General features: G+C 34.8%; 1 protein-coding gene across 1 annotated transcript; it reads right to left on the bottom strand.

Moving 5' to 3' along the window:
• Nucleotides 1-26,947, bottom strand: LOC129001987 (centrosome-associated zinc finger protein CP190-like). Its single transcript, XM_054429456.1, has 8 exons — nucleotides 26,659-26,947; nucleotides 20,895-21,117; nucleotides 18,968-19,089; nucleotides 16,951-17,059; nucleotides 8,645-8,844; nucleotides 5,950-6,015; nucleotides 4,910-5,108; nucleotides 1-2,406 (listed from the first exon to the last, which is right to left on the bottom strand). Exons 2-8 carry the CDS (start codon nucleotides 21,036-21,038, stop codon nucleotides 124-126), a joined length of 3,123 nt encoding a protein of 1,040 aa, XP_054285431.1. The 5' UTR covers nucleotides 21,039-21,117; nucleotides 26,659-26,947; the 3' UTR covers nucleotides 1-123.
• Between the last annotated feature and the right edge of the window lie 853 nt (nucleotides 26,948-27,800).

Genomic DNA, 27,800 nt, shown 5'->3' with positions numbered 1-27,800 from the left:
TATGATAATATATGAAATATATAATCTATGAGGGAATGTATGTAAAAAATTACTTTGACGCAGAAAAATAAAGCTTCAACATAAAAGTCAGTCTAAAGTAAACACAAAAGTTTACCACCTATATCACATACCTATTTCATCATTGTTTGGTTCCAGTTCTATAGTCGGTCTACTTGGTTTCTTTTCTGATTCATCCTCAATATCTTCACTCTCTTCATTATGATCCTCGTCCAGATCTGCCCAATCACTCACAAGGGTCTGTGCTGTTTTGGTCGAACTTTCACTTTCAGTCTGATGGTCGCTACTGATTTGTAGAAGAGGCTGGGAGATCTGACTTAGAGAATCTTTCTGGCTAACCGACTGAGAAATAATCTCTATCTTCTGGCTCTGACTTATCGGCTGAGAAGAAATAATTTCTACCTTCTGGAGCATTGGTTGAGAAATCATATTCTGAGTCTGGGTTTGACTTAGCTGAATGGTCTCGTTTTGAGAGCTAATTTTCTGCATCCAATCCGCATTTACAAGAATTGGTTCTTGCACGATGATCGATTGGTTTGCTTGAGTAACTGTTTGTACATTGGATGTGGCGTCGACTGAAGAGACTATTGTCACTGGTGTTCCAGTGGCAACGTGCCCATTCACTTTCATCCCATCCGCGTAAGTGTGGTCTGAGGGGGATATTATAGAAATGTTGTCACTGTTAACATAAGTTATTCCTGTTGACGGCGCAGAACTGACAAGAGCCGTGGTGTAAACTTGACCTGAATCTGCCATTATTTCTGGAACAATATATTCTTGGAGAGAATAGGTGCCATCAGGGTTCATTACATAAGCTGTAGGAGCGCCTCTTAGGATTAATTCTGTTGAACCTCCATCGATTACGAGAACATCATTGGGCATGTTTCTGTCTGTAATGTTAATGGATGTTGCTATTCCTGTAGCCACATTGTTCATAGCTTCTGATTCAGATGATGGCATCAATGGCACAGAGGGATTTTCTGTCAGGATAGTCATTCCTTGAGGAAGGTAGATTGTCTGATTTTGGCCTGAGACTGAATCAAACACTGGCACTTCTATAACGTCCATAGTTTGATCTCCCTTTTTTTCTTGGGAAGGGTTTTCAACTTCTGGTGAGTCTTCCGCTTTGTCTTCATCGTCATACATTTTTCTAATACTTTCTTCTTGATGGGAGGATCGAATGTGAGCTTTCAAGTTGATATTCCTGTTAAATATTTTACCACAGTACTCGCATTCATAGTCTTTTTTAGCCGCTTGATCAGTTTGGTGGAGATTGGTCTGCATGTGTCCCATTAAAGCTCCATGACTTTTGAATGCAGCGTTGCAAAGTCGACAAATGAATTCCTTAGTTATCATTCCAGTATGGTTGCTTCGATGTTTAATAAGCAAACTTTCACTGAGAGCGATGTAATTACATTGGTCACACTTGGGAAAATGAATATTTCTTGGAGGAGCAATGTTATGCTTGGTGTAGAGATGATAAAGGTGAAGATTTCGTTTGCTCGCTTTGTGCCCACAATATTCACAAATCCTCGCATCTATTCGCTCGTTGTGTATCTCTTGCAGATGTCTCCTGTAGTTGTAGTACGTTTCAAATTTTAAAGGTCCATCTTCAGTCGCACAAGTTATACATGACCAAGGACCAGTAGTATTTTCCGCTCCGTTCGAGGGCTCTTTTACTTCTTTTTTTAGATTGTTCAAGTCTGATTTCAAGACTAAGTACTGAACTTTCTTCTTACTTTTTCCATCTTTATCTAAAGAGTTGGTGGAAGAGGAGAAACCAACAGGACTGCTCCCTTGAATTTTCAACTTGATATTCTTATTTTTCATCAAGTCAGGAAATTTCTTCAATACTGTATTGATGATATTGGCATGATTGTAGGCACCGCCCAAGCTTTGAGGGGTTGCCGGTGTAGAGACAGCTGCTGCTGTGGAGGCGGAGGCTGGCGATGAAATCTTTTGTATGACGGAAGGAGTGGAAGTGGGAGGAGAGGCGGGAGTGGTGGAAGTAGTGGGGGAGGTGTTGGTTGTAAGAGAGGTGGTTGTGGTTTGAGAAGAGGAAATGGGGAGAGAGGTGGGAGTAGTGACAGGTATAGAAATAGAGGCAGAGTGAGAATGATTTACAGGTTGAGGATTGGATGGTGTTGCAACAGTCTTTGTTTCAGAAGATACTGCAAATCTGACTTTCTTGCTTGGGGAGGGAGAAGAAAAGGTTTTTAAGATGGGCTTCGGCGGTGGGGTTGTAGGTTTCAAGCTGCCAGCAGCGATCGAATCCTCTTCATCACCATCATCATCAATGTCATGAATAGACTCAAAGTGGCCATCGTCGTAGTCATCTTCTTCTGTTGATCCTCGGATTACTTCTGACGCTCGAGCTCGCTTGCCAAGCTGAAACAAAATCAACCTTATTTCATCTTTGGAGCAAGTTCCATGCAATTTATTTTACAATTAATTGTGGTAGGCCTATGGTGATTTTTTGAGCAGAGTTAATTGCTTAATGTTTCTCAGAAACTTTTAACAGCTTAATACTTTTAGCAGCTACGGTACTTTACTAATTGAATATAATTGAATCGTGGAGTCGAGGGTTCTGAGATGAGGCATAGCTGTGAAGTGAGGGCCCTCAGTCAGATTGGTAGTCCTCATGGCATGGTGAATGGTGTGTTGAAGAGGTTCATAAAAATAACACAAAATAAAGATCATTTAAAGTTTAATAAACACAAAATAGAATATTTTTATGGCATGAGTGGACAGAGATGCGATCACTCCCATGTTCAAGACACATATAACTCGACGAGACTTACTATCTAGTCGGTCAGGGGAGGGGAGAATTGCTATCAAAGGTACATAAATAGAAATAGACAAACTCAAGAAAACAGTGAAGACTACAACAATGTAGAATAATCAGTTAACAGTTACTAAGGTTACTGACATTTTATTAAACATTTTTTTTAAATGAGTTGAATAGCTATTTGTGCAATTTTTACATGTATTATGTAAGTTTCAATTTTACACAAATAAAATATTTATGTTACAATACAAGATAATAAAACTCAACTGTGTTAAAATCAATTTTATTTTGATTTTTAATATGTTTTTTTCAATGTATCGCAAATACTAACGAGTCATAACAAGTAGCCACAAGTGCTACTTCAGTAGACTTCAAAATTGAGTATTATTACATGCCATAATAATGATGTAAGGAATGTGTAAACCTGAGCTTCTTTAAATTACTAGCAAATGCTAGTAATTTAAAGAAGCTCAGGTTTAAATTGGCCGAACATATATTTTGTTTGCTTGGAGGTGACACTAAAACAAGGTAGCATACCAAGTTTTTTTTTAATTGGGCAAAAATTGGTGAGCATTTTTTAGAGATAAAAACCACATTTTCGTTAAATTAATCAAATTATTTTTATTAATATGGACGATTATTATCTTAAATTCTAAGAGTTGCCCAAAGGTATTTTGTAGGTACTGTACTCGCAATTTTCTGCTCTATATACTATCAAAATTAAATATCAACCATAAAAAAACTTAGAACAAAACAAGGTTCAAGGAAAATTCCCTGTTTTGCCACGAGCTATATATGGTCTAGCAATAGGCTTACTTCTTTCTGGCCTATTAGCTTATTTATATTTGATGAAAATAAGATAATGAAAAAAATAACTCTTATAAAGAAGGTTTATAGAGAAAATATTATTATTTTGGCACAGATATGTAGATGACATAAAATGACAATCATGTTAGTCAGACCTTAACCTTTGACTATTAATACAACTGTATCCAATAGTCAATGCCTTAACTCAAATCTGAATGGAGCATGATCAAAATTCGAATTATCAAGTTTTTTTGAGTAAGCAAGGTTTGAGTTATGAAGGTACTATACCAACAATTTGAGATACCAAGATGTTGGATTCTGACAATGAAGTTACATCACAACCTTCACAACTCGACTTTTATGTACAAAACCTTTATAAATCGAACTCAAGCTATTTGTACATTCTGAGGAACTGTGGAATTAAAATAAAACAATATATCTTGCATACAAATGGTATACTGAATGGTCTTCCCTTTCAAAATCGGTCCTGATATAGGAATGTTTTTATCTCCACACTGATTTAAACACGTTAAAACACATTTGTCCACATCTTTAAACTCATTGTTTTTACATATTTTCTTATTGATTATTCCATCTTCAGCACCATACTTTCCCCGGTTTTTCAAAATCTCCGATAAAGTTTTAGGCGGAGTACCAAATTCCCTGCCGATTTCACCTTTTTTCTTTAACCCATCATCAACTGCCTTAATCACTCTTTTTTGTCTAAGTTTTACACTTACGCTTAACTGGAGACATGAAGCTCAACGCACACAAAATTATCTCAATAACTGGCAGACTTACTAGCCATTGTCTAACAAAGAAAGTTGGATTTTTCATGTCTTGACAAGAATCAAAACACTGCTGCCTAATTGCACTGTACGGCAAAATTTTCAGTTATTGAGGCCCATGGAGCAAACTTTGACTTATAAAGGTATAGACTTTGAGTTGTTGAGGTTGAGTATTACTGATCAAAAAACGTTAAAATTGTTTTGGTATGAAGAAAAAAACTTAACAATTACCTAGTTTTGTATGAGAAAAACCAGCTCGCACATGTCTACACTAACTTAAACTTGATGCAAATTACATACAAACCCCTATTTTCCGCTTGGCTGAAAGTCCTGGCAAACATTTCAGAACACTGATAGGTTTATTTTTTTAATTTGAATAACCTTTTTCCTCCGACAGGAGGTTTGAAATAGGTGGGTGTTAAGATTACAGGGGTTAGAAATGGTTGGATTCTGGTGTACCAATTGATTTCATGAACAATACCTAGAAACAAGAGGTAAATAATTTTACCGTAGACATTGTGGGCATTCTTTCAACTGAGTCTACTGAGACTACAGGCTTGGGTTCTTCACAAGGAGTTATGATGACCTGAGATTCATACGAGAGGTTTTCAAAAGTTTCGGTAAAATCAGGAATTCCCTCCTCATCGCACAACTCGAACCTCGATGGCTTCGGTTCCACATGTACAGGGGGTGGCGGCAGCGGCTTCCTACAACACACAATACATCAACTTAATAATTAACTTACAGATGACTAGGCCTACTTGGTAAGGGAGACAACTGACAACAAAACTCATTGAGAACTTGATTGGATTCATAATATGTTGCGTTTTACATTAAATCATTTTTTTAGCAAATAGATACTTCATAAAAATACAGGACAAAATTTTGGTTACTTCTAGTTTAAAATGTCTTAATTTATAGAAGGGAATTGTTGGCAATTGGAAACCTTGTGCAAAACTAACCATTATTTCATAAATTGCCCTTTTAGGTCGTAATTCTTTTCTAAAAAGAACTTTTCATATGCCTAATGTTAAAAATACCTCAGCTGTTCTTGTTTATATATTGTTCTTTCAATTTATTACCTTATTAAAATCAGGTGTGATTATTTGTTTGTATTACTGTATTCTGTTTTGTTTATTTCAGCTTAACTTAACCAATCAATAGTTTTTTATTAATACTTATGAAGTCAAACGGGGCGAAGCCCGTGGGTAACAGCTAGTTTCTTTAACTGTGTATTATCATTGATACTACACAATTAGTCTGTGTATATTCAATGGTATTATAAGCAAAATGTTAAGCAAAATTAATTTAAATATAGCCTACCTTTGTAACTACTCAACAAGTAGGGTTAATGATTGAAAAATTGACTTAACAACGTATATCCCTGTGACGCCTTTCAAGGTCACAAGGATCACTTGACAGCAGGTAAATTCACCAGTACACGGAAACAAAGTATTGTCTAACTATCCAGCTTGCAAATTAAACTAATTAGATTTATGTAACTACTAAATAGAATGTTTTATTTGGGTGAAAAAAATAGTTACTTACCTAGTTACAGATCGGCAAAATTCCTCTGGTATGTTAATAGTTGTCCTCTGTTTCCATATCGGCAATCTAAAAGCATGTAAAGGCGATGAATGAATAGACAGCACTTTGAAATACCGTAGGTATAATTCTTTAGTATGTGTACTTTTTACATTAGGGAAATTGGTTAATTTCTTCAAGTTTAGTTCTCATCCAAACTAACGGTGCTTTTAAACTTTACATACAATTACATGAACAATAAGAAAATAAAATTATAAAATTATTTTAAAAAACCAACAATTTGTAGTACCGTAACTGATTATCTTCGAAACCTATGTAAGTAAAAGCCCTCACTCACTGACTCATTCATCACTAATTCTCTACCTTCCTGACTAACTAGAAGGCTGACATTTAGTATAGGTACCGGTACTCATTATTCAGGCTACAAATGGGAAAGATAAACCGTTTTCATAATGATTTTGCCAAAGGGTTGGGCCCTTAAAGGTCCAATGTTATCTTATGGAAATTCAATCTTTGCCATTCATTTGAATCAAACCTGTATAGTGTATAGACTGTACCATATGTTGGAAAAATTTTTTGTAACATCTGTTACAAAATGTTTGTCTTGTTTGTTTTTATTAAGATTTAAATATTGTGGGTTACAGTAACCTGTTTTGTAAAAAATATACTTTGTAAGTGTTGTGTTCTTGTTCTTAGCTAGGTACTAAAAATAAGCTAATAGGCCTAACTGTAGGGCTCGTGGTAAGACCTGGGCCCGGGACCGATTTACTTTTGTGTTTTGAGGTCCCCAGAGGCCAAAAACACTATCTAAATACAAACGAGTGTTTCAAAATGAATATCGGGGTTTTAACGCTTTAAAACTTTTATTGCAATAAATAAAAGCATTAAATAAATTGTGCATTAAACAAATTGTCATTTATTTCCTCGCTATAAATTACACATCGAAAAAAAAGGGGAAATTCGCTAAAAGCAACTCAAAGAGTATAAGCTTTCAAATTTAACAAAGTTGATCCAGTAGAACTGTAGAAACTGTAGAAGTGTGTTAGAAGCTTTGGTTGTACAAAGTTTAAAATTAATCTCTAACTCTGTATTTTTTCACCACTATAAATTCGGAGGATTCTTATCTTTTTAGCAAATAACTTGTAAATGGTGAGAAATCGACCAAAGTGGAAGGTAATACTGTATTCTGAAAGATAATAAAATTTCATACAAATTACTATTATGCATTTCTTGAAAATGCTCAAATGTGAAAACTCCCTTGCCCTTGTCAAAGTAAACAATAGACAAAGTAAACTATCGTCTTTACTTTCGGTGTGTCAATGCTCTATAAAAACTTTACTTGCATACACCTACTCTAATCAAGATCCGAAGCCAATCACGCATAACTATCCCACCATAGGAGCTGAAAATGTAGGTATGCACTATGCAGGTAAGCAGAGTTTTCATGTCTGCAAATCTTACAAATGCTTTTTATATTGCAAATTTTCTGTATAGAAATATATCATCAGAGATTAGAGACCTACAGGTATCTCTTCCGGTTTACAAACGAGCTGTAAGCAGTTGGCAGTCGGAGATTGGGCTCGATCAGTCTGAGACACTTACGGTTCAGTATACAATACCTAAGGAGATCAACACTTCACAAATACGCCAAACCATATTTAATGCACATTAACTCGACCACTTGTTGCTTAGTATTAACTGGTCCTGTAGCTGTCTCATAGCTTAGTTTTAAATATATTGATTAATTTTGATTTATTTTTATACTAATTTCAACTTTTGTAATGCAACTCGTCCCATTGCACAGGTCTTGCACGGACTATGCGGGACTATTTTTTCGTATGTCTAATATGGATATAGATTGTAGAATTTTTGAAAAAAAAACAGATTTTGATTTGATTTTGATTTGGAGACCTGCAGTAAACTCTCTATTCCTTAGTTGAAAATTCTATCAGTGACAGTGAAATATTCTTGTTTTGCTTGTGTAGTGTTCAATTTTGTGTTTCTCGTGCCAGTTTAGACTCTTTCCCATACCAGATGATTTGGCAAAAGAACATTTTAAGAAATTACAAATTTTTACAGTTTATGGGCAATATATTTATGCTGCAATTTAAAAAAAAAAATGAATCTGAGCAAGTAAAAAATTCAGTGCAAGTTTGTCCAACCTCACTAATTGAAATTTTTTGAAAAATCCTTCATACGCTGGTAACGATTTTCTAAAATTTGTTCCTGAATTCATAAAAAAAGAAACAAACGTATCTAAATTCAAGAAAATTCTAAAAGAGCATATAATAAATCTAACATTATGTTCTTTTGATGAGTTTTCCACCTCCCATAAATAGAAATAGGATTTTTATTTTAAGTATTCTGACACTAGGCTATTCACTGTACCACCAATGTACATGATTTATGACGAATAAAGATGTTTGAATATGAATATGCTCACTACAAATCCCAACAATTAAATCAGTATTTTACAAACCTACCAACAGATATCCAAGCATCTAAATTTGCTGACTTGATCCAAATAATAAGCAAACTTAATGATTTTCAGAGACTTTTACAAGCTATTTGTCAAATATAGGTCTAACCATACCAAATATGATAAAATGAAGCATCTTCCCTCACAATAAAACTCCCCCAGCACTGGTCAAAAATCAATGAAAGCCGACAAATTCAAGTAAAAAAGATGTGAACTTACTTTTTCCCTGGCAGGATAGATGAAGTAGGGGTAGATGTTTGACTGGACGAGGTGGGAGTGGGGGAGATAGAGGGAGAGTGTGATGGAGACGTTTCAGACACCTCACCACCAGTCGGAGTTGCTTGGTGTTGCTTCGATATGTATCTCTTTATGGTAGGGTGTGCGACGTTGTGTAGTTGTGAACTTGGCACGGACGCTGACTGAAAAAACATTATAAATGATTTCATTTACACTAGCAACAAATCATATTATTTGTAGGATCCATACGGATGTAGCTCTTTTCAACAGCAAATTTCCTGGCACGTGTCAAGTATGGTTTGTAAAAATAAACTTTAACGCTCGAGGACAATGATTAGCTGTTGTTGACTAAATGTAAATCATCAATTTCATATAGGACAAAGTGTTGAAGAAATCTTATGAAAATTACCTACTAATGTTACATATACAAGGGAATTGGTTTATAACCTAGTTCCTTTACCATTTTGTTGTTACGGCCTTTATTATGTTGTATTTGAACTTAAATATGAATGAACTATGAAAATAGAGTGAGTCGTCTTGAATAACTTTGATACTGACTAAGATCAGCTATATTTTTGGAATTTTCTCCGTTACCAATAATTGTACAAAAACACTTTGATATACTAAATTATTTGTTTTTTTAAGCTTTTTAATAAGGTCTAGAGATAAATTGGAAAAGTTTGTATTTTGAGGGTCAATAATTTATTTTTGTAAAAAAATACAACCGACTTTAAACGCTCTAAAAAGAATGAAATTATTTCAATAAAGTAAACTTTTGTATTAGACAACCTCACGTATTTTAAGTCGGCGCGGCTCTATGATGATTTTTGATACAAAATTGAAAAAGGGTGTCCATATTGCAGGTGACTATCTATAACTAAAGGTGTTAATCTGCATGTATTTTTCATAGTTATGCGTTAAGTGTTATTTTATTACCATAATCAGAGATCGGCATTATAGTGGTATTAACGAGTATCTTTAAAAAGATTATAACGCACTTAAATAAATGTTTCTAACTTGGAAAAGTAACGTTTTAATACTAAACTAGCTTCTTTTCCCTATCATAATATCAAACTAAATTATTTTCCTATTCATATAGAACATTTGTGTGTGTTATTTTCATAATGCATTTATTCTGAATTAAACATAAAATACAAGAAAATATTTCCTTTAATATATAAACAAAACAGTTCAGTATGTTTTTATTATATTTATGTTATCCAGCTACAATTTATTGATTTTCAAAATACACACACAATATTTAATTTCAAATATTGCGCCGACTTCAAATGCGTGAGCTTGCCTAGTGCAAAAGTTTACTTTATTGAAATTATTTCATTCTTTTTAGAGCGTTTAAAGTCGGTTGTATTTTTTTACAAAAATAAATTATTTCATAATTGTAAGTGACTGTATAATTTTTTTATAGGCCTATATTAATTACTTGAGGTTTTTTGATAAGCAAAACTGATTGAAACAATCAAAGTTTCCACAGAACAATCATTATTTTAAAACTACTTGAGTCACCTGTTCAGGTTACATAATCAATGGGTATAAAAATAAACATTTTTAGATAATCCTTAAGAAAGAAAGAGTTGTCCATTACATTAGGCCTAATGAAAAACTAATTATCTTTTCTAGATACATTGAAATGTCAGACATCATCGTTTCCTGCAATCGGTGTACTTCTACATTATAAAAAGAAATACAGTAACATCTCAAGCCTTTTGGAACAATATGAAAGTTATTCCTTAGCTACCAGCACTAAAAAATCTCTCAAAAGTGGAAAATTGGTCGTTAACACGTATAGTACCTTTGGAAAATATTATATGAAAGATTGGTTCAGCTAAAAGTGGTGTAAGCCATGTAGGGGGGTTTGTTTGCTCAAGATATAGCCTAGTCGAAATTGCAAATCATCTTCCTCTAGGACTTTCCGAAGCAGGCATAATAGTATTGATATGATATAGTACAGTTGTCGCAGCAAGTCTGGGCGCGCAGACCCTTGTGTACTAACCGTCCCCCACGCCAAAGCCATGAAGACAGCAGTGAGGCACTGAACAACCCCAGAGAGCCGTGTGGGCCAGATGTTTTTGGAAAAGAGCAATAAACACTCCCCTCTACACCCCAAACCCTAGCGCGGCCGCGCGCCCAGACTAGCTGCGACTACTGTAACTGGGTAGAGAATATCAATAAACATTCCACATCTGCAAATGCATGTTTAGTAATTAAAATATTTAACACTTTTAAGACAATTGACGATTATGCACTGTCACACTTCTTAGGTCGTGTAAGGAATAATTGCATTTAATTTATATTTAGACCTGTTTTACGAATGCTTTGGTTTTCACAATACACCTTTATTTGTCAATATCATACAGCTATTCACTGAAACATATATGTTTTTGTAAGTCAGAATATTCAATACTAAAAACAGAATTACTGTATACACAAATCAGGTCAAACATTAAAATACATTTTGTATAGTAACCAAAACAAAATGCATTTTTCTCAATGTAATTCATTTAGGCTCCATGGCAAGAAATAGTTTATTGATCAATATGAAGCAACTGTTTCATGAAGAATTGTCTGTAGCTTCAATTAAATGGTTTCAACTAACAGCTGTAGGAATGTTATAATTATTTATTGCCTTCTCTGCACAAATGTAAACAATCTGCACAAATGTAAACAAAATAAATGTTGAATATTGAAGGTTTTCAGAATTTTTCACCGAAACAAATATTATACTTAAACATAATATATAAGGTACCAAATAGAAACTCTCCTGGTTATTTTGGTGGTGGAACCACACTGATCGGTAAAAGAATCACAGAGAAATTGGTGAACATACATAGAAAAAAAAACATCGCCACAAACAAATTGAGAACCTCCTCCTTTTGTTGGTAGTGGGGAAGTCGGTTAAAAATGGAAAAAAAACCATTTTTTACCCCATAAAACCCTGTTCCTATGGTCTGATCATGCTGGTTTGCGAACTCATTCAAGGTTATCCCGACTTACACCTTTAAACCAAATTTCATCAAAATCGGACAAAAATAACTCAAGTTATCTGTTCACGGACAGATATCTATATTATTAATACGCTACATGAAACTTTGTGAACAATTAAGCTTTTTTGTTTTAAGATTTAATCCCGCTTATTATATACCAAAATGTTCCTCTAGGTGTGTTGATTTGCAAACTGACCTTCCTTTTTTGAAAAAGTCCCTTGGACTCTGCCCCAGTGGGTTTTCAAGTTCTTATGTTATCCTTGTGAAGAACATATTTGTTTACATTATGATCAGCTGCATAATTTAATTGCTGGTTATATTTTAGTTGCAATTTAAGGAAATGTGTGCTACAAACATTTATGACTTGTTAAAATGAACTATTACTATTTGAATTTGGGTTGGCGTAAATATTACAAAAGAAAAAAGCGAGAAAGTCTGGACAATTTGATATAGGCCTATACTGAAAATAAACCCGAATTAACACTGTGCTGCATTTCTTGATAAATCATTGAAAGAGCCAATTTGCAAACTATGGAAACTTAGGAAAGTCATAGAACACCACAAAGTAGAAAAAATAGAAATATTTTTTTATTTATAGGTAATTGTTATTATGGACAACCTAATGCGGCTAAGAGTGGGAAACATTTGTAGAAAATGTGAAAAACAAGATCAGCTTTTGAAAAATGAAAGATATTTACAAGAAATTTTGATTATATCGAAATGTTGTGTACATCGTGAGTATTTCCATAATCTTTGAGTTGACTCTTTTAAGGTCATCGGAAATTATGACTGTTATTCATTTTAAAATAATGCCTTTAATACTTTGCAATTGCTCGAATTCAAGCAACAGGTACACTAGTTTTTTTCTCTTTTTTTAAATTTTGAACTAATTTTTGTGTGTTTATTTTTGGGTCTATTTAATTTATAAAGAGATTCTGCACATCTACAGGAAAATAGCTTTCTAACAGTATGCGTAGATATTCCCTGCGATGCACACGAGCTGAAGAAAAAGGTTTTAAAGAAACATGCTTGCCTATTAATATATAGATAATTGAACATATTCCCATATCTCTCAAGTAAACTAGTACTAACAAATATATGTATGTTTTGGAAACAAGTTTTTAAGCTAACATTAGCCTATTTTATATAAATACTAGCAGAGTACCCGTCCTTCGTACGGGGTTGGAATATAAGTATAAAATGCTTATTGCAGTTATACTCAAGCTTTGCATTTGCAATAAGGGAGGACACTATTTTTTATAAAACTAGCTTTTTTAAATTTACAGTATTCTATAGTATTACACATCTACCATAGCCATAATGTTCTACCACTTCACCTAAACAACAGAGAAAAATAAATTATCAACAATTCCCAAAATATCACAAATTATTCATGAAATGAAAAACATAAACATAACTGTAAACAATCCTACTTTGACAGTTCTCATTGTAAATCACAGTTGCTGCTGCTTAGTTCAAATTAGCTGTTTTCATAAATGCAAAAAAAATATAGTGCTGCACCCTGTTGGTAAATCTTATAACTTTTTAATGCTTTTCCATATCATAGAACCAACTTTTTTAGTTGAAACAGCTGACTAAATTCTTTAATTCCCTTTAAATATGAATACTCATAAGGTTAACATGGGGAATTACAGAGCCGCTGTGGCGGAGCCCGAAAGGATTTTTGAGATAAGAATATGCCTATATGTTAATCGGGAATGTAAGCTATCATCATGCCAAATTTCAGCCCAATCCGTCAAAGTGGTTTATGCGTGATTGAACTTCAGACACCCAAACAAACAAACACACAAACTTTCACATTTATAATATTACTAGCTGGCCCGACAGATGTCGTCCTGTCCAAATGTGGTTTCATGTCAAATGCTCATTCATTTTCAAGATGAGCTTGTTCGCATCGCCCAATCACGTCCTGGTTGAAGTTCGTTTGCTACGCTTTTCGCCTTTAGGTTGGAGGTCGTTCGCTGCGCTCACTTGCCTTCAAGTTTAGCTCGTTCGCTACGCTAACTCACCTCTAGGTTGAAGTTCGTTCGCTACGCTCACTCACCTTTTGCTTGCAAATTAGCTGTTGTCATAAATTTAAACAAATAATAGTGCTGCACCCTTATGGTAAACCTATTAACTTTTTAATGCTATTGAACATAACAGAATCAAATTGTTTAGTTGAACCAGCTGTTAAGATTCTTTAAATCCATTTAAATATAAGTACTCATAAGGTTAACATGGGGAAACTCTAGAGCCACTGGGGCGGAGCCCATTGGACGGATCACGAAATTGGTGGTGTATAAACCTATTCCATGATATTGTACACGTATGTACCGTAAGTTTCGTGGCAATCGGTCCAACGGTGTACGAGCTCATAACGTTCAAACATACAAACTTCCTCGTTTATAAATATAGATATAAATATGTCTTGCCAATACTTTGCGCTTACAAAATCACAACCTGATTACAACAAATTCAGCATGGTGTGTTATATCGTAAATCAATCTACTTAATTTATAAAATTATTTATTTTTCAGATATTAAATTAAAGCAATAAATAATCATGGTAAATCATGGCTAAAAAGTTTAAATAAAACAAACAAACAAAAATCGTGTAGGGCCAGTCGGACTGACTGACAATATACCGCCTGATTTGAATTTGTATACAACAGGGTTTGGAAGGAAGAATAAAGAAACTCTGTGTAGCCTGGTTATTGACGAGCCAACACAGTTCATATAATCGCTGCGAGACTGTGTCAACTTTTCTCTAGCGGAAAAAATGTAAAACACTGTTGGCGGCACGCTGTCAGCCTGATTGGCCCAACGCCTTTCTTTATTCTCCAAGCTTGGTGGGGTCGCCGGATTTCTACCCCCGGATATTTACCCCCATGAAAAAACGCCTACGTCATTTTGACGTCACGAGGGGCGGGGCTTATACATGGTCGAGAAACAGCCCGCGACTGGAAATCTACCCCCGGACATCTACCCCCAGACATCTACCCCCGGACATCTACCCCCGGACATCTACCCCCGGAAATCTACCCCCAGTGGTCAGCTCTGCCACGTATCGGCCAATATTCATTGTTGTAATTGATTTTATTAATTGTTTTATGTAAATCAACGTCTCTTCGGTTAATCATTACCCTCTAATATCTAGTATTAAGCATGTGATATGTCATTGCCTTGTTTAACATTATCTATCTTCCTAATAAAATAAGTTGTAACAGCCCTTTTTCACCCGAACTACTTCACTGATATTTATGATTGAGGTCTAATTTTAAATCTTAAGATTCAGCTCAACGCAAAATGGTATTTAAAACCATATGTTGATAAAGGGCTTCAAAAGTGTGACCTTTAAGCATTTGATTCATTTCCAGACAGTGATTTAAATGGTTGACAAACTTTCACATACAGTAACAGCTAACAGCGCATGCATGAGCGCGGATCGGAAGTGTTTATCACAAAAGATTGACCAATACGATTTTAATACTATTTAAAGGTTCTTCCAAAAGAAGAGAAACCGGTTAACATTGTAATAATAACTGTTATGACGTACGGTATGGGAAATATTTTATTCATTGAATGATCAACCATATTTTGTAACTAACGCAATAGTCATTATTGCTTTTACACTTATTACTCATCAAAAGAGCTAAATGCTCAAAATTTGTATTACTTCAATCTATTTATCGCAGTTATAAAATGAATTAGCATAAGCCTTGAAAGTAACCGTCAGTGTCGACGGGTTTAACCTAATTCTGTTCTGTATACTACCTTAAAATGCCTCATTTTAACATTTTACTAACAGGAAACCTGCTTATTCACTTCCTATTTGGTATTCTTATGAATGAATCTTTTGAACACTTATTTATGGACATAAGTTGACAAGTATTGTTTTAAGGCAGGATTTTCCAATAAGACTTTATACATGCTCTGAATATGCGAATGTGCTGCAATGGGGGTATTTAGGCGTATATATAGGCCTATATATTAAAAGATGTTAGGCTATGCTTAAAAAATTGAATGTGGCCATTATTTTGAATTTGAATAATTGTCTTATTTTAGGTATTTAAGAGAAAATACTTTAAAATCCTTTCTTAGTACGCATCTAAAATCTTAGAAACTAAATTTTTTTACTACTAGGTGATATGAAAAATTTACCATTATACACCTGACTTTTTATTGATCCTCTTTCTCAATTTAACAGTTTACAACTGAATTGTCTTATTTTAGGTATTTAAGAGAAAATACTTTAAATCCTTTCTTAGTACGCATTTAAATCTTAGAAACTATTTTTTTTACTAGATGATATGAAAAATTTACCATTATACACCTGACTTTTATTGATCCTCTTTCTCAATTTAACAGTTTACAACTGAGTTTTGTTTTACTAAACAATTATTCCTACTAGGCCTACATTGAATAAACCGGAAGGTCACCACAGTTTATTCACTTTATCCTTTAAGAAATGTGTGTAAAAACAATGGTTCAGTACGATGTAACACTTGACCATGTGAAAAGTGCGCAATATTATATTATTTTCATAACTTTTTCATCTCCTGTTTATAGTTGCAGACGATCATTCATGTTTTCACAACCTGACTTAAAAATTGATCTGATGAGTACTCCTCACATTTCACTTTTAAACTGTTACTGTATAGTGTAAAAGTTGGTCAACCATTGGAAGCACCTTCTAGGAATAAATCAAAGGCTTAGGGGTCAACATTTTGAAGCCATAATCGAAATATCCTTTTAATTACCATTTTGTGCTGCGCTAGATCTTAAGCTTTTAAAAGACACCTCAATCGTAAAAATCAGTGAAGTAAGTCGGGTTGAAAAGGACTGTTACAACTTATTGAATTATAAATATGGATAATGTTAAAACAGACATCGACATATCGCATGTTTACTACTGGATATAAGAAGGTAAAGCAATTTATAAAATCAATTATACAACACAATGAATATTGGCCGATACGCGGCAGAGCTGACCAATGGGGGTAGATTTCCGGGGGTAGATGTCCGGGGGTAGATGTCTGGGGGTAGATGTCCGGGGGTAGATGTCCGGGGGTAGATTTCCAGTCGCGGGCTGTTTCTCGAACGTGTATAAGCTCCGCCCCTCGTGACGTCAAAATGACGTAGGCGTTTTTTCATGGGGGTAAATATCCGGGGGTAGAAATCCGCTACCCCGCTTGGTGTTGGGCTGATTGGGCTGACATGATAGTTAAAGTGTTAAAATAAATGATTTTTTCTATCAACTATCAAGTATTCAAAGGACTTTACCTGCTTTTGCAGTATTTCAATAATGTAATTCATTCCCAGCTGTTTGGCTACCAAACAAAGACGACTCTTCTCTCCAGCTACATACTCAAGTTTACCAGTGTACATGCAGCTGAAACACCAAATAAAACTGAGATTAATCAGAAACTTAAGTAAAAATTATTTTTTAACTCTTCCTGGGCCTTGAACAGATATATTCGTCTTGATAAATTTCTTTTCTGGACTGAGGTCTTAGCAATGGGACGAAAAATCGGTCGGTTGTCCGTGCGAGCGAATCATTCGCACCAAAACATTTCAAAAATGTGGATAAGTATGGGAGCGTCCTAGTTGGGCGACCGACGATGCAAGCGACGGTGCCGTACGACCGACCGACTATTGCGGTTGTAAACCTTGGAAGAGTGAGGCATTAAAATAAGGCTTTCTGGCACAGAGTTTGGCCGCATAGGCCTAATGTTTGTAGTCTTCAATGTTAATTCCTTCTTTAATTTGGCAACGATGTAGTCAAATGTATCCATTGACATCCTAGTGTAGTTTTTAAAAAGTTCAAGATACAATCTCATCAACTTTTTCATTCAAATGATGAATCTCACCAAATTCATACCTGTCCTTAGAATTCTCATTTCTAGCACTCCTGCATCCAAATATTTCTTTTTTTATCCAAGCATGAATTGTAGAAGAACTGTCTAGCAGCACGAGCTTACGTCTTTTCTCAACTGATAACATGGCAACAATGGTCGTCAGTTACTGCGACGACTGCACGGCTCAGTGTGGACACTCAATTCCGTCGTCAGACAAGAATCGCTCGCACAGACGACCGACCGATTTTTCGTCGTTCAGCTAGGGTGGGGCTAAAGACGAATATATCCGTCCAAAGAACATATTGATATAGGCCTACATTGTTTACAATACAAATGAACAATATACTGCATTATAAATGGGTTATTTTTTGTGTGATTGGCAATAATAAATAATTAATTTCCACAGATGTTTCAGCTATTATTTTGTACCCTATAGTGTGTGAATATTGCTAAACTGTCAGTTCGAACAATGTTTGTAAGTGATGTTAACATTTGTGTTTTGTGCTTTATTTTTATGTTATTGAGTTAAAATGACCAATCCAAACAATCCAAAATTTGAAGAAGATGTTACTGAGATGCTAAATAAAAGTATGTCTGAGGGATTTCATACTTGGCATTGAAAATAATAGTATGGAATGTGATGGATTTGATGAACCTGAAGAACAGTCTTTACATAGTGGAAGTCTTGGTAGGGAAAGGGGATGTGGACACAGGAGGGGGAACTGAGTGGTTTAGATTTACAGAATGATAGATAAATTTTTATGAATATAAAAAAATCAAACAAGGGAAGGAATAATAAGGTTTACTGATATGTCCGTCTACCGCCCACAAGAATACTCCAGATTATTGGCAATTTGTTCAAATTTCATGATTATCACTACGGGCGGCAGATAGATATATCTGTCTAGCTTAAGTTTTCTTTAGGCTTAACCCATCAAATCAAATTAAATTTTTTTCATAACTTTAGTAGGCCAACCAAAATTAGTTCAGTGCTAAGGAAAATCTGTTTAAGATCCATGAATTATTTCAAGGAAATTAAATATAAAACATAACCTTAAAGTTTTAAAATATTTTGGCAAAAAATAATTAAGCTCCAGCCCTTTATTTAATTTAGGACTAAAAAGGGTTAAAATAAAATTGTTTACAAAATTTTATGAAATTTTGCATTAATATTATTATGGTTTGATAACATAAGTATTTTTTATCACTAATGGAAAAAAAACTGTAGTAGACTGAATAGTCACTATTTATCACTATTTATTCGGGAAAGTAACGTAGATCAAAAGATGAGATGCTATATGAAATAACAGGTGTATGAGTGAACTTTTAAACTATCTAGACCTCAGCAAAATTAAGAAAATCCATACAATTGTATAACTACCTGTAGTCTACTTTATTTCAAAAATAGCCTACTATTCATATAATTTGACAAGTTCACTTACTCTATTAGTGCTCTAACGTGTGCAGGTTTGATGTTCTTGGGCATGTGCAGGACAACTGCGCCAGAGGCAGGAGGTAATACATCAAAAAAGCCACTACACGCTTTTAAAATCACTTTATGAGCCTGCAAAACAACATGTTTAGTCAATCCTTTATTTTTAAATTACCTTACATTAAAATTCAGCAAAGCTGACGTGACAGGTGAAATTGTCAGCTAAAAACAAAGCTTAAAAAAAAAAAAACAAAAAACATAAATTACTAAAATTCAGTCAACACATCGTTAATAAAAAGTTAAATAATATTATAATATGCCTTATCAATTAACAATTTAGATACGTCCAGATAATTTGTTGTACATTTGTTCCCTAAATGCTGTGGAAGATTTTCAAGAGCAGTAAGCCTGTGAATGGGCAGTTGTAAATCATCTTGGTTCCTAGTCAAGCAATGATTGTAATTTTCATTGTAAAAGTAATTTAAATTTTTTTCAATAAACAGTAAAGTTTGTAAAATATACCTCCCCCATAAAACTTTTGAAAAATAATAACTCCAAACTAGCGTTTTTATGCAATCAAGACATAATAATTTTTAAAAAACAGATTGGTATTTTAATTGGGATTATTATATTTAACCTATTTGATTAGGGTGTTCAAAAATAAAATCATGAATTTAAATTAAGTTCATTGGACGGAACTTATCCTTACTTAGAAATCTCCTCAAAACAGGATAGCTTTACCAAGTGCACCTAAACAGTGGGAATGCCCGTTTGGGCATTATCTAAGGCAAAATTGAACAGTACAAACATTTAAATCCTTTTCTACTTTTACAGGATTTTTGATATTGTGTAATAACTAAAATCGGGGTTTGGCGGGCCTAGCAGCTTTAACTTAACTCTCTGTGTTAAAACTTACCACCTACATACATTGTAGACATATTTTTAACCGAATTAATAGTTCATTATTAGCACTAAACAACACTTCTAGGTATATTAATAAATTAACAACTCAAATACCGGCGCGCATGGCACAATAAACATAACCTCACGAATCACTACAGTATTCGCTTATTTGACTGATCAGAGATCAAATAATAATAATTGTGATGACAGATCGCAGCACTCAGCGCTCGTTGTGGCAACAGTTAAAACTACCCTACACCTTCCTTCCACCCCTATCACGCTTGACAACAAAGTAAAAAAAATCCTAGCCTGACGCCGCCCCCGCCCCTAGTGCTTGCCGACCTGGAGCAACTGCTCCACTCGCCCCACTGTCGCTACGCCACTGAGTGTAACTGAACTCTCTTTTGCAAAAATCAGCAATGCTAATTAATGGTAGAATGGCGTGATATGTTTAACCAACACATACGTACTTCCTACAGCATTCCTTGTTACAAATCTAGACCAAATAATACTCAGTCTTGAATGTTAAGCACTCATTGTAAGAATATTAAGGTAGTACCGTTTGAGAAGAAAATGGAAGAGTTAAAAAAAAAAATTAAAAAAAAAATAAAAAACTTCAGTTTTCATATAGCCTACCAAAGTAGGCCTATGCAACATTAATGAACTTGAGATATTAATTTATGTGACAACAATAGGGTGACACAGTTATAGGTCTATAATTTACATGAAACATTTTTGTATTACAAAATTAAATTAACGTTAGTATTATGAGGACCCAGTTCTGGTGAATATCAACTAAAGCCTGATGGAAAATTACATTCACAGACTCTCCAAAGATCAAAAATGTGAAAATCATTCTAGTGTATATTTTTTTACTCACTGAATTCTTGTTCTGCTATGGTACTAAAACCTATTTGTCAATATGGGGTAGAATATATTCACCGTTGATATTTTTGTAATGTTAATTCCATTGTCCAATTACAAGATACCGTATTCCAACTTAATTAGCCAAACTAGTTTATTTGTTGGCTTACCTGAATGATAGTGGTATCATTAGGAAACTTCAAAGTGACGTCACACAATTCTGACTTGTTGTATAGTTGGTTCATTTTAGAGACCACATATTCCTCCCACTTAGGGAGGATAAATGTCTTTTTCTCTTTGCTTTCTGTCACCATTTTGTTTTATTTATTATTTTTTTTTTTTAACTTACAATATTGGCCTCAATTCTTCAATCTTTCACAACATAGCAACCAACTGAAAAAAAATAAATGGAACTTTAAAATAAAAGATATTTATTGGGCAACACTTAAGTCTCTAGTTTTTGTTTTTTTTTCAATTCCTTAAATCAATGAGCTTAGGAATGGTTTTAGATATGCTCCATCCCTAAGTATTTCAGTTGAGGATATTATTTTTAACTTAAAACAATTCCTTAGATCTCTATGTTATTAAATTAACTTGTTCATGGTGGTGTTATTTGGCATGCAATGCAGGGGGGAGGGCTCACCCACGCTGGTTCCAGTAATTTCTACCAGGTACCTGAGCTTTTAAAATGTATTATATAGGCATTCTGAGGAAGCCACTTCACAGTTAAGGCAAAATTTCTGGCAACAGTGAATTAGTGACAACGCGGTTGAATAACATCATTAAAACTCTCTACCACATGTTCTGTACTGTATTACGATAGATTTGGAAAGCATCAATATATTACTTTAAAGTCCTTGGAGCTTGGGCGTTCTAACTCATTTAACAATTAAAAAACTATAAAAAAATCTCCAATCTCACAGTTTACTAGATATTTAAATTACTATCACTCTGGTGTTTGAAATAGTATAATATTACGTTACTAGTCCTGAAAATAGGTGTTTACCAGACGAGTGTGGTCGTTCCCGTGCGAGACGAAGTCGAGTACGGGATTACCATACGAGTCCGGTAAACACATTTTGGACGAGTGACGTACAAAATTTTACACCATATAACTACTAAATCTGTACAAATCCTTATATATTACCACTGACTAAAGGACTAACAATAACCTCTAAGAGAGGTTATGTTTTTGTTTAGTAACACTCATTGCCAAATGCAGTATAATCAGCTGTTTGGTGTCCGGTAAAACTCATTACAGTACAGTAGTACGCAATGAAACCCCATTTAATTAGGCTGGCGGCAAACAGCTGTTTTCTTGACTAAATCCTTGCATGGGAAGTTCGTCAAAATAGTGTAGTGTGGCGTAAAAAATATTTTGAGATGGTTAATAACTCTTCAGCGGCTGTTTGAAAATTAACATTGCTCTTGTGGCAGACAAATCCAAGTGATGGTCGTTAGCTTGCATGGACAAAATTTTTTGGTTCCCTTGGAGAACAATTCAAAACTAAAAAGAACATAATCCCAAGGTTTATTAGATTTTTAAATTATTGAGCGGAGCGAGCGAAGCTCTTATACGTCGACTCTCATGCATTTCGTAATACGCAAACTCCTCCTAGACGGTTGAACCAATCGTTTTCAAATTTTGCATGGTGATAAAGACCATATCGGTGAGTCCCAACATCTACAGTATATGGCGTTAAAAAAGTCTCTCAGGAATCTGCCCCACTGGGTCTCAAAATTTCAATGTAATCCTTATGGAAGCAGTATTTGACACAGAAACAAAGACATATGATCAGCTGTTGACTTTTGAATTCAGTAAATATAGATATAGCTGATAGCATTATTCCACCGATATTAGAACAGAAACGGTATGGATCATAAATATCAAATGACGACACTAGCTTGAGGTCCGTGACGTCGGAAATGGTGAAAGAAGTAGTAAAAGTGAGCAGTCTGGAGTGTGGAAACTGTTTATGACAATTAGATTAAGGTATCTGCATCCCTAAAATTCTATGGGAAGGGAGGAAAACAGGTCCGCGACGTAGGAAGTGGTGAAGGAATTAGTCAAGGCGAGCTGTCCGGAGTGTGGGAACTGTTTATGACGATTAGATTAAGGTATCTGCAATCCTAAAATGCTATTGGAAGGGAAGGAAAAAGGTCCGCGACGTAGGAAGTGGTGAAGGAAGTAGTAAAGGCAAGCTGTTTGGGGTGTGGGATCTGTTTATGACCATTAGATTAAGGTATCTGCAATCCTATGATGCTATGGGAAGGGAGGGAAACAGGTCCGTGACGTAGGAGGTAGTGAAGGAATAGTATTAAAGGCGAGCAGTCCGGAGTGTGGGAACTTTTTATGACGATTAGATTAAGGTATCTGAAATCCTAAAATGCTATTGGAAGGAAAGAAACAGGTCCGCGACGTAGGAAGTGGTAAAGGAAGTAATAAGGTGAGCAGTGTGGAATGTGGGAACTGGAAACCGTTTGTAGCAGTTAGATTAATGTATCTGCAATGCTGAAATGCTATGAGAAGGGATGGAAGCATGCCCACGACATAGGAAATGATGAAAGAAGTAGTAAAGGCTAGCAGTGTGAGAGTGTGGGGAATGTTTAATCCTAAAATGATATGGAAAGTGATGAAAACAGATCCACGACGTAGGAAGTGGCTTAGGAAGTAGTACAGTATGAGCATAGTGTGAGAATCGTCTATGGCAGTTAGATTAATGTATCTTCAAACCTAAAATGCTATGAGAAGGGAAGGAAACAGGCCCCTTGACGGAGGAAGTGGTGAAGGAAGTATTAAAGGCTGGCAGTGCAGAGTGGGGGAACCGTTTGGGCAGTTAGATAAATGTATCTGTAATACTTAAATGCTATGAGAAGGGAAGGAAACAGGACTATGAAGAAGGAAATGGTGAAGCAAGTAGTAAGGCTAGCAGTGCAGAGTTTGGGAACTGTCTTTGGCAATTACATTAATGTATCTGCAATCCTAAAATGCTATGGGAAGAGAGGGAAACAGGTCCACGACGTAGGGGGTGGTGAAGGAAGTAGTAAAGGTGAGCAGTGTTGAGTGTGGGAATGGATTAATGTATCTGCAATACTAAAATGCTATGGGAAGAGACTATAGACTGTAGGTCAAAATGATTACGAAGCACAAATCGATAAAATATTTTCGATACATGCAATCGTTTACAATCGAAATTGACAACTGAGTTTATAACAGCTGATTTTTACTCGGTTAGGCTAAAAACTATTTTTAATCCCTAAAGAGTAAAAATGCTACTTTAGACCCGCAACACATGCATTAAAACGACTGCTTTTACTGCAGTAGGGCCTATGACAAAAACAATATAATATGAACCCTTGATGACTCCGCTCAATTTTGTGGATGCTCCTGTGAACGCCGCCTAGTAATCACTTTGGTCTTTGAAAAAAATATTTTTGGAAGATAAATAGGCCTAACTCTTCAGCAGCTATTTGAAATCATCTAAGATGGCCGCTAGCCTTTATAAGAACTCTTAAGGTATTAAAATAATAATTTTTATTGACTCCTTGCCACAACTATAATTTATTCCACCGAAAGTATTTGACATTACCGTATTTTAGGTTTATTTGTGACTTTCCTAAAAGGAGATAAGTGTAGTTTATTTTGTAAATAATGGACATACCACTTCAGTATAGGTAATGATTATTTAAATTATAATTCCAAATGAATAGGACATCATTTTTTTTTAGTTTTTAGGGGTGGCCCGTTTTAACCGACCTTTTGAATTATCTGACCTAAGTCCGGTCTCGATAGGGTCTTAAGAAACTGTAAATCAATTTACATATTTTCCCTTTGATTAGGGTAAACTTACGTTTGTTTGAATGAGTTCGCAAACCAGCATAATTGGACTATGGGAACAGAGGTTTATGGAAGGTTTTATGAGACTGTGACGGGTGGCGTCGTCCTGTAATCTAGCTACAGTAGAGTCCCGCAAACTTGGCACTCGATAACCCATCAGTCTGGATAACTCGGCCATCACCTGGCTCAGAAAATTAGTGATTTTTTGAGTCCAAGTAAAACATGGACGCAAGCCAGCTCAAGTCAAATCGTTCGCAACTCGTACCAAGGATTTGTTGTACTATCTGACGACTTAATACTGACTTGTAATATAAATATAAATAAAAAAGCAGGTTAAAAAGCTTAACAATTCTATTGTTCTTATTTTTAATCTAGTTCCCGATAACCCGGCATTTCACAAACTCGGCACCCTTCCAGTCCACATTACGCCGAGTTTGCAAGACTCTACTGTACTAGGAGGTCACGAATTGTGGTTATTTATAGGCATGCACTGTGGATGCGATACTCCCTGGTGTAGATTAACGTCCGCACAAGTGAGTACTACAACTATCCGCAGTACTATCCTGATAATTAGAGCAATTCGTATATACCAAGGAAAAATGTGGTTCGGATTCCACTATTTTTCAAACTGTAGGTCCCTTAGTTGCCATTAGCTGTATGGGCTGTTAATTAACAGCTGTGTGTAAGAAATTTTGGCCTTAGTCACTAACAAGACTACAAGATCGCGCCACTCATCCTACACTCATCTCCATTCATACTTGGCTTCATACAAAAGTTCGGGGACATATTTTTTTGCGAAAAAATCGATTCATGTTAAAATATTTTTTATGATAGGTAACAAAAAATACCTATATATATTTTTGAGTGAGTGTGAAAATAAGATTACCTATGTTAACTTATAAGGAAGATTTTAATATAAGTTACCATGGTTACGGTACTACTAAAACTAAAATTAAAAAAATATTTTAGGTAAAAATAACAGTTTTATCATTGTAGCCCCGCGAGTCAAAGTAGCCCCGGTTGACGGTATCCGTTCTAGATCCGTTACCACTTGCTTACCCTCTTATGTTCCCAACCGGAGACTTTGGTAGGGGCCCCTAATATAATCACGCCTAAAACAGAACATATCGTAGAAATAATTTAACAATGCTAGAGTACACTTGTGTGTATCGTACTGGTTGGCGTCAAGAGGGATTTAGCTTGCTACCATAGGTCTGAAAAACTCACTTTACAGTGTGCAGTTGACATATACGTGCTCATAGAGTGCACCCGGCTACAGTACATAAGAGATACCGGTAACCAAAGCAGTACGAGAGCGGATCTATATTTAAATATTGTAGATAACTTTTATAATTTTTTTTCAACTAGGCCTAATATTTTTCATCTTTCTATTATCAGTCATAGAAGTTACTTCAGAATAACTCTTTGATTGAGGTCTTGCTGTCTGTGTTTTTGTTCTTTATTCTTTTATTACCAGTTGCATTTTTGCTCATTTTCGAGCATTGGCTTATCTAGGAAGTACATTAACTTAAGTCAGTTCATGTTATTCATTGGTCACTGTTTGTTACTTAAACTTGCTCAGAAAAGTAAATGAACTTACATTATGCAAAAAAGGCAACAGTTACAAGTCACTGCCAAAATATGCTTAGTTTTGGAAACACATTAAGAGAGTTAGCCTAAAACGCTAAAATTAAGGATGATAAACATGAAGTTACAGTGTACTGTAATGCTTTAGTTTAAATACATTCTCTTTTAAAGCAAGACAGGGTTGAGCCTAATTTAATCATTTTAGTTAAGTTATACCAAAATAAACATGAGCCTGGTCTTATCTGCTTGATACTAAACTGAACCATATTAAAATTTGATAGGCCTAGTATGGAATGTACAACCCTCTAATAAGTTATTTGATGTAAACTAAGTTAGCAGTATTTTGATAAGAATGGAAAATAATCAGGTCACAAAGAAGCCATAGCATAAGTTAATGGAGACAAGTATAATGTGCGCAACAAGAATGCTGTGTTAGTGTGTAAACAAACGAAAGTCTATAAATATCAAACAAGTCTATACAATTCAAAATAATTTTAAATCTGCTTTACCTCGGGAACCAGTTAGTATTTCAATCTTTGGCACTAGGCAGCTCCATCTCTTAGAACTAGAAAACATTATTGAACAAAACATCACGTAGTCCTTACTATGGCCGCAAGATTGAAGCACTGGTGTAGAGAGATGTGTTCTGTTCTATCGCAGTACAAATAAGGAAATTCGCTAAAAACTGGAATAACAAATTGATTCTACATTTTACGAGGGTTAATATCCTAGAGCCACATCCATTATCATATTTTTCGATCACGATATAAATTGTCAACAAAAACTAAAAAGACTTTCTGTTTTGGTTGAGTTGAGGCCAATCAATAAAACATTTTGATAGATAGAAACCAGAACAAATTCAAGCACGTTACAGTGTTCTCAACCTCAGCTCATGGAATGTTGTGTAAGATATGTCACAAATACTATAACAAATAATCTATCTATATATATTTAATAAAATAAGAGTTTCCCATGTTACATCCCTTTCCCAGTCGTCTTACTTAACCAATTGGTACAATTGAAGTGTAATTTAAATTTTGAATTTTTTTTACCTTTCAGTTCTATTATTGACTTTGGTAATTTATTGAAAAATATTGCTCCCTTGACATAAGGGATGTTCTCTGTTCTCTGAAAATAAGGGAGCAATATTTTTAAATAAATTACCAAAGTCAATAAAAGAACTGAAAAATAAAAAAAAAAAAATTGTTTTTAGCAAATTTCCTCATGGTAAGACCTAGACTCGGGACCGATTTACTTTTTCGTTTTGAGGTCCCCAGAAGCCAAAAACACCATCCGTTCAAATTCATATATATATATGTGTCCGTTAGCGCGATAACTCGAGTAAATATGATCCGATTTTGATGAAATTTGGTACAAACGTGTAAACCAACGTTTATTCGAACGAGTTCGCGAACCAACATAATCGGACCATGGGAACAGGGGTTTATGGGGGGTTTTATGGAGTAAAAATGGGTTTTTCCCATTTTTTACCCTAAAAATAAAAATTGTTGCAATTTATTTCTCAACCATATTGTTGAGCAAAAAAAGAAATAATTTAGTATATTGAAGCGCTGTTTTATGCCTAACAGTCACGGAGAAAATTCAAAAAAAGTGTAATTTAAAATTCCCATGTTATTCTTATGGAGAAAAT

Source organism: Macrosteles quadrilineatus, unplaced genomic scaffold (genome assembly GCF_028750875.1).
Source record: "Macrosteles quadrilineatus isolate MER2022 unplaced genomic scaffold, UCM_ALF_1.0 Scaffold_9__3_contigs__length_116548681, whole genome shotgun sequence".
NCBI lineage: Eukaryota > Metazoa > Arthropoda > Insecta > Hemiptera > Cicadellidae > Macrosteles > Macrosteles quadrilineatus.
This window is presented reverse-complemented; position numbering and strand designations above follow the sequence as displayed.